The sequence below is a fragment of the Hordeum vulgare genome, chromosome 6H (assembly GCF_904849725.1).
Source record: "Hordeum vulgare subsp. vulgare chromosome 6H, MorexV3_pseudomolecules_assembly, whole genome shotgun sequence".
Lineage (NCBI taxonomy): Eukaryota > Viridiplantae > Streptophyta > Magnoliopsida > Poales > Poaceae > Hordeum > Hordeum vulgare.
In genome coordinates, this window is record NC_058523.1 from 460,954,353 (window position 1) to 460,961,651 (window position 7,299).

At 47.9% G+C, this 7,299-nt stretch overlaps 2 protein-coding genes across 2 annotated transcripts; one reads left to right on the top strand and one right to left on the bottom strand.

The window, feature by feature from the left end:
* Nucleotides 1-1,360: 1,360 nt before the first annotated feature.
* On the top strand, nucleotides 1,361-4,658 carry LOC123402537 (pentatricopeptide repeat-containing protein OTP51, chloroplastic). The gene is made up of 3 exons (XM_045096459.1): nucleotides 1,361-1,974; nucleotides 2,169-4,173; nucleotides 4,262-4,658. The coding sequence occupies exons 1-2, from the start codon at nucleotides 1,483-1,485 to the stop codon at nucleotides 4,032-4,034; spliced, it is 2,358 nt and encodes a 785-aa protein (XP_044952394.1). The 5' UTR covers nucleotides 1,361-1,482; the 3' UTR covers nucleotides 4,035-4,173; nucleotides 4,262-4,658.
* A 166-nt stretch (nucleotides 4,659-4,824) lies between these two features.
* LOC123402538 (trihelix transcription factor GT-3b-like) lies at nucleotides 4,825-6,535 on the bottom strand. The gene has a single exon (XM_045096460.1). It carries the CDS (start codon nucleotides 5,543-5,545, stop codon nucleotides 5,072-5,074), a length of 474 nt encoding a protein of 157 aa, XP_044952395.1. The 5' UTR covers nucleotides 5,546-6,535; the 3' UTR covers nucleotides 4,825-5,071.
* Nucleotides 6,536-7,299: the final 764 nt, after the last annotated feature.

Sequence of the window (7,299 nt, forward strand, 5' to 3'; positions counted from 1 at the left end):
GGAGAACCTTAATATCCCATAGTTTCCATTAGGACCCCGCTGCCACGGGAGGGATGGACAATAGATGTCATGCAAGTTCTTTTTCCCTGAGCACGTATGACTACATACAGAATACATGCCTACATTAGATTGACGAACGGGAGCTAGTTACTTATCTCTCCGTGTTATAGTTGTTACATGATGAATCACATTCGACATAATCATCCATCACCGATCCAATGCCTACGAGTCTTTTACTACTGGTCCTTGCTACGTTACTTTGTCGCTACTACTGTTGTTGCTGTTGCTGTTACTCTGTTGCTACTATTTTTACTCTTCTGCTACTGGTTACTGTTGCTACTGCTGCTATCATACTACCTTGCTACTGATACTTTGCTGCAGACACTAAATCTTTCAGGTGTGGTTGAATTGACAACTCAACTGCTAATACTTGAGAATATTCTTTGCTTCCCCTTGAGTCGAATCAATAAATTTGGGTTGAATACTCTACCCTCAAAAACTGTTGCGATCCCCTATACTTGTGGGTTATCACCCACCCCCTCTTCTCTCTTAGGGCATGCACAAGCCGTTTGTATTTCATGTTAGCTAGGATTTTGGTCTACCTGGAGGAAAGAGAAGAAGGATAAAGGGACAGTCCGTCTGTAGAATTAGTGACGGTCTAATTCCATAATAATCGTATCTTAATGCCGGAGTTTTGGCTGTTGTACGAGGGTGTCTAAAACCAATATTTTTTCACTTGTGCGAATCGAATATGTTGGCTGCCGTTTCTCCGAAAGTTTAGGACTTGTATAGAAACAATGTCTATATTGCAGTCTATACTTAACATGATATGATGCTATAGATAGAACGTGTCTAAACAATTGTACATGCCCTTGTGCGGTGCAGCTGTCCAGGCCCAGGCACACGTGTTGCCTCCGGCCGGCCAAAGGCTGTCCAGGCCCAGGCGTCGTGTTGCCCCCGGCCGGCTGCTGTTTTATCTATTTTGTATCATTTTCCTTAAGAGCAAGTACAATAGGATGATGTAGGCGGGCTGTAAGACTTAAAATAATATATTTGTGATGAGTTAGAAGAGAGAGAAGAGAAACGGGCTACAAACTAACAGCCGGTTGTACCACGTGCTTCTAGACACTTTGTGAGAAAGGATGGTGTGCCTTGTATCAATAAAATAATACTTATTTACATCTACCTATTATACTTGCCGGCTATAAGTTTGGTTATAGATAATGTGTCAACGTCATATAGCCAGCAGGTGGCTGTACTATTAACCATGCTCTAAACAGAAAAAAGATCGACGGACGAGATCACGCGGACTGCCCTGGAAAGTTATGCGGGGGGAAGGTCCCACACCTCACTCACTCCTCCCGAAATCCCAATCCAGGTCCCTCGGAGAGGGGAGGTACAGGGGCAACCCGGGAGACGATGAGGCAGCTCGAGTGAGATAGAAGCAGCACAGCTTCCGGCCCTCGCCATCGAGATTCACTCATGGCCTCCACCTCCTACTGCGCCACTCCATCTCCGTCACTACGATGCTCTGCGGCCTTCTTCCCCACCTTCGCTTCTCCGCCTACCGTCCTCCGCTTCGCCGTTCCTCCGCTCCTTCCCCGCCGGCTCGCCGTATCCCCGCCAAGAATACGAATTCCGGCGGTAGCTTCAGCGCTGGAGTCCCTAGTGCAGGAGTCCGACGACGAGGACGAAGAGTACGACGAGTCTGGGATGTTCAAGGACGAGGCGTGGGCGTCGGCCGACGAGAGGGACGCGGTGCGGTCGCCGGAGCTGGTGGTGCCGGAGCTGGAGGAGCTGCCCGAGCAGTGGCGCCGCTCCAGGATTGCCTGGCTCTGCAAGGAGCTCCCCGCCTACAAGCACTCCACCTTCACCCGCATCCTCAACGCCCAACGCAAGTGGCTCACCCAGGAGGACGCCACCTACGTCGCTGTACACTGCCTCCGCATCCGCGACAACGACGCCGCCTTCCGGGTCAGTGCCCTCGCAGGCTCATACGCCGACCTCCCTCCCATAACATGTTCGACTAATGATCTCCCTAGACATATGTTCATTTGGTTTCTTCTTGCCCATGAACTGTTCGACGAATTGCCATAGCGGCATATTATCATATACACGATGAGTCGATCTGTCGATGGATCATAGATGTGCTCGTTGGTTGTTTTCAGGTGTTTAGCTGGATGGAGCGGCAGCACTGGTACCGCTTCAACTTTGCGCTTGCCACAAGGGTGGCAGATTTTCTCGGCAGGGAAGGCAAGGTTGAGAAATGCCGGGAGATGTTTGAGGCAATGGTCAAGCAGGGCCGTGTTCCTGCTGAGTCCACCTTCCACATACTGACCGTTGCGTACCTCAGTACACCCAGGGGACGTTGCCTCGAGCATGCTTGCACTATCTACAACCAGATGATACAGATGGGTGGCTACAAGCCTCGCCTCAGCCTTCACAACTCCTTGTTCCGCGCACTTGTGAGTAAGACAGGAGGAACTGCAAAGCACAACCTCAGGCAGGCTGAGTTTGTCTACCACAATCTGGTCACCACCAATCTTGAGGTGCACAAGGAGGTCTATGCTGGGCTAATCTGGCTTCACAGCTATCAAGACGTTATTGATAGAGACAGGATCATAGCTCTTAGAAAGGAAATGAAGCAGGCTGGCTTTGATGAGAGTATTGATGTGCTGGTGTCAGTCATGCGTGCCTTCTCCAAAGAAGGGAGGGTTCAAGAAACAGAGGCAACGTGGCATGAAATTCTCCAGACGGGTTCAGAGCTTCCTGCTCAGGCTTATGTCTGCCGAATGGAGGTTTATGCTCGAACTGGCGAGCCTATGAAATCCCTGGATATATTCAGGGAAATGAAGAGGCAAAGTATACCCCCAAATGTCGCAACTTATCATAAGATAATTGAGATAATGGCAAATGCTAAGGAGATAGATGTTGCGGAACAACTTATGGATGAATTTTCTGAGAGCCATATGAAGCATTTGATGCCAGCATTTCTTGCCCTGATGTACATGTACTTGGATCTTGATATGCATGAGAAATTAGAACTAACATTCTCGAAATGCCTTGCTAGGTGCCGTCCAAATAGAATCTTGTACACCATCTATCTAGAATCACAGATAAGGGCTGGGAATGTTGAGAAAGCTGAGGAGGTCTTCAATGAAATGCACAAAAAAGGGACGATAGGTACTAACGCAAAGTCTTGCAACATCATGCTAAGAGGTTATATTTCTGTAGAAGACTATCAGAAAGCTGAAAAGGTTTATGATATGATGTGTAAAAAGAAGTATGATGTACAGGAGGATTTGTTGGAAGAACTTCAGACTGGTCTCCGTCTTGGTAAGAAAGTCGCTGTTAAGCCAAAACCCGTGAGCATGAAATTGGATCAAGAGCAGCGTGAGATTTTGATTGGTTTTCTTCTGGGAGGCACACAGATTGAATCTCATGCACAGAGAGGGGTTCACATTGTCCATTTTAAGTTCCAGGAATATTCCGATGCCCATTCGGTCTTAAGGGTGCACATTCATGAGCGTTTCTTTGAATGGCTGACTTCAGCAAGCAGATCATTTGATGATGAGAGCAAGATACCTTATGAGTTCTCAACCATACCTCATTTACATTTCGGTTTCTTTGCTGATCAGTTCTTTCTAAAAGGTCAGCCTGTTCTCCCAAAGCTTATCCACAGGTGGTTATCTCCACGTGTTCTAGCGTATTGGTTCATGTTTGGAGGCTTCAAACTCTCATCAGGTGATATTGTTCTCAAGGTCAGTGGTGGGAACAGCGAGGGTGTTGAAAGAATTGTGAACTCCTTGCATGCACAGTCCTTACCTAGTAAAGTGAAGAGGAAAGGGCAATTCTTCTGGATAGGTTTTCAGGGGAGCAATGCCGATTCTTTCTGCAAGGTTATAGAACCTTATCTATTGGACGGTTTCTTGGGTTTGACAACACAGGAAAGTGGCAGCGTTGGTTCTGGTGATGACCAAGATACTGAAACTGATTCTGATGATGATACTCGTAAGTATGGAAGTGAAGAGTGAGTACCAGGGAGTAGGAGATGTCCGGTGAATGGATGTACTGCATCATCGTCAAGTTCTTGCTGCGAACAGATTTGCTATATTTTAGTGGTTTGGTGGTAGAGCTTGAAAAGTCTCCAAGTGGCGGTTTTTGCTTGTAAAGGTTATTTTCTGCCAAGCTTGCTCACCCTTTATGGCCTTTGACTGCTGTGAACTGACATTAGTTTTTTTTGTTTTGTTTTTCTTTTCAGTGGAAAAATGAACTGGGGCTCTGCCCTTATAGTTTGTAACGTAGACTGAAGACAATATTCAGGAAGTAATTCATTACAATCTGAACATCGGAACTCGGAAGGAACACAATTACAATCTGAACATCGGAATCCGAAGGAACACAATTACAATCTGCACATCGGAAGGAACACAACTTCACAAGCCTACAGATTGATCAGTATTTTGTAACGTATACTTTTATTTGGTTGTACACCTTCCTAGTAAGTAGTACTAACAACATGTTGCCCGTATTAATCTACCTACTAGCCATCTGCATGATAGATCTGTACACTAGACTAGACAGTTCTACGCAGAAAATTTGTGGATTCTGTCGATCACTCGCACTTTACATCTTACAGTAAATTGTGGATTTGTGTACACTAGACTAGCCATCTGCATGATAGATCCCCCGCGCTGTGCATTTAATCACATGTTCTCACTTCCCAATTTTTTTGTTTGTTGGCAGAATTTTGATGGATTGATATGAATGGCAGTACATAATAATAATATGTAAAAACATATATTTGTTCTGCTATGTCTGGCAGAAAAAAACATTTACCCTTCCACAAAGACACGGAGCACAGCATTTGGCAGCATCTTAGCTAGCAATTACATGTGTATGCAACTGATATCTTACTACTAAAATGACTTAAAATTCCTACGGATTAATCTATGCTGAGGTGAGGACAAAGCAAACAAAGAATTTCTATTGATCCACTGCCATATCCTATGCTACAAGTAACGAATTTTGTTGATTATCAGGCACGCGTCGTCGAGCCACGTGTCCCTCCCTAGAAGTCGTCGCGCAAGAGTTTATTGAGCAGGTTGGTGAGGAGCGCGTCCCTCCGCTCGGCCCTGGCCTCCTCCCTCATCCTCCTCTGCTCCTCGCGCTCCCGCCACGCCTGCTCCAGCATCAGCCGCTCCCGCTCCAGCATCTGCATCTCCTGCCGCCACTGCTGCTCGAAGGCCAGCCGCTCCTGCGCGTGCCGCGCCGCCGCCTCCTGCCGCTGCGCGTCCAGGCGCTGCTGCTGCTCCAGGAAGTCCTGCAGCACGGCGCGGACGGAGGAGGCCGCGGTGCTGCCGCTCGGCCTCGGCTTCTGCTGCGTGTCCTTCATCCTCCTCCTGGTTCCCGGGGGCAGATCGTCCTCGTCGTCGCCGCCGCCGGCGGTCTCCTCGGACTCGGTCGCGGCGGGTCTCTTGAGCCTCCTCTCCTCGGCGGGGTTCCGTGCCGGCCCTTCGTCAGACCCGAAGCGCTGCCGTTGCATGCTCCCGCCGCGCACCGTGGAAGACCACTGGCGTGATGTGATTGTGATTGTGATTGTGATCGCCCGTGCGCTCGCCGGCCTGCCGCAAGCTGCGTCCGTTCACCATCGGCCCTTGCCGAGGCTGCGGGTTGATAAAGGGCGCGCGTACGCGGCTACGCGCGTTGGTGGGTGTGGAAGGGGTCTCGCCAGGGCCACCTTTTGCATGCAGCAGCAGTTGGTCTCCTTGGTGTTCTTTCGGACGCTTCTCGAACTCCTCGCCGGTTCACACCCGCCGGCTGGTGAGAACGGCTTTGCCCCCGTCCACACTGGCGACGCCGTGTCATGCCACGTCATGCTCTGCGAATGGATGCCCCCGCGCCGCCTCGTACCTTTTTCAGGTGCTGCTCGCATCGCTGTCCGTTTGACCGGTTTTTCCTTGGATAGCGATGGCGTGCACGCACGCGCGAGCGCGACCCTGTGCCCGTGGCGTCCGGCACCGCCGCTGTCAGCCTGACGTGTCGTGTCGAAGGAAAAAAAAGACAAGACTTGCTCGCGGTCGCGGGATAATGTCGATACATTCCGATGTCGCGTTGTTTCTCGCCTTAGAGCATCGTATATTTGAAATGTCGTCATAATTGGTGGAGAGAAAGAAAGAAAAATAAATAGTTTGGAATGGGTCGTGTTTTATGCGACGTGTTTCATGCGACGGACTGACCGGTCGTGTCCGTGAGCCCTTATATTATTTTCATATTTGAGATGAATATAAAGGCTCGCGGACAGTGTCCGAACGTATAAAAAAGATACGAGAGGTCCGGTTGGGTTACTTCTTATTTCTTTTTTTGTCTGGTTACTGACCGGACGTGTCTGTAAACGTATGAGAGGTTCGGCCGTAGATGTTTTAAAGCATCTTCAATATAATATGTATATTTGGAAATGTACAAGAAGGTGTATATTTAGAGAAATAAAAGTAGGTATTGTGTAATTTACATCATCAAAATGTTGTTTACATCTTCAATAAAGTCTTAACTTCAATAGATATTATATATTTGGTGATATAAAACTAGCGCTTCAATAGATGATGCATATTTAAAGATGTAAAATGATCGACAACCGCGCGATAGCCTACATCAGCACTACAATCAGTGTAGAGCCTCACTATTTTGAATCAAAATTGTCATATAGACATATAAATGTGCAATGTTTTCAGATTTAACATGAACTCAACTTCCATAACAAAACATAGCTCATAATCCAACAAATAAATGTGATCATATCAATAAAGTTTTTGGTCTAATGCACATAAAGATACCATCAAACATAGCATCTCATTTTTCATCCTCTCCGACGTCACTAGTCACATTGTGAACATTGGCATCATCATCATCAATGGCTACTTTGTCGATGTTTCATGTGTTGATGCATCGATGTTGCCACCTCCACCGGAAGCACCTCCAATGCCACTCATGTCGCTACCAAAGCCACCATCCATAACGCCACCAAAGTCATTGCACCACCCATATTACCACCAAAGGCATCATCCATGGCAGCTCACGTCAAGTTCATGTAGCAGCCCATGGTGCCTTCCATTCCTGCTTCCATTCTACCAGTGGCACCTCCCATTCCACCCATGGGACCTTCCATTCCTCCTCTCATTCCATCATGGCACCTCTCATTGCTCCTCCCATTTCACCCATGGCACCTCCCATTCCTCCTCCCACCATGTTTGTCATGAACATTTTCTTCTTCATGACCATTTCATCGCGACAAAGCTCAAC

Coding starts and splice junctions, on each gene's coding strand:
- LOC123402537 (XM_045096459.1), top strand. CDS start 1,483: ATGGCCTCCACCTCCTACTGCGCCACTCCATCTCCGTCACTACGATGC. Junction 1,975..2,168: donor ACAACGACGCCGCCTTCCGG/GTCAGTGCCCTC, acceptor GGTTGTTTTCAG/GTGTTTAGCTGGATGGAGCG.
- LOC123402538 (XM_045096460.1), bottom strand. CDS start 5,545: ATGCAACGGCAGCGCTTCGGGTCTGACGAAGGGCCGGCACGGAACCCC.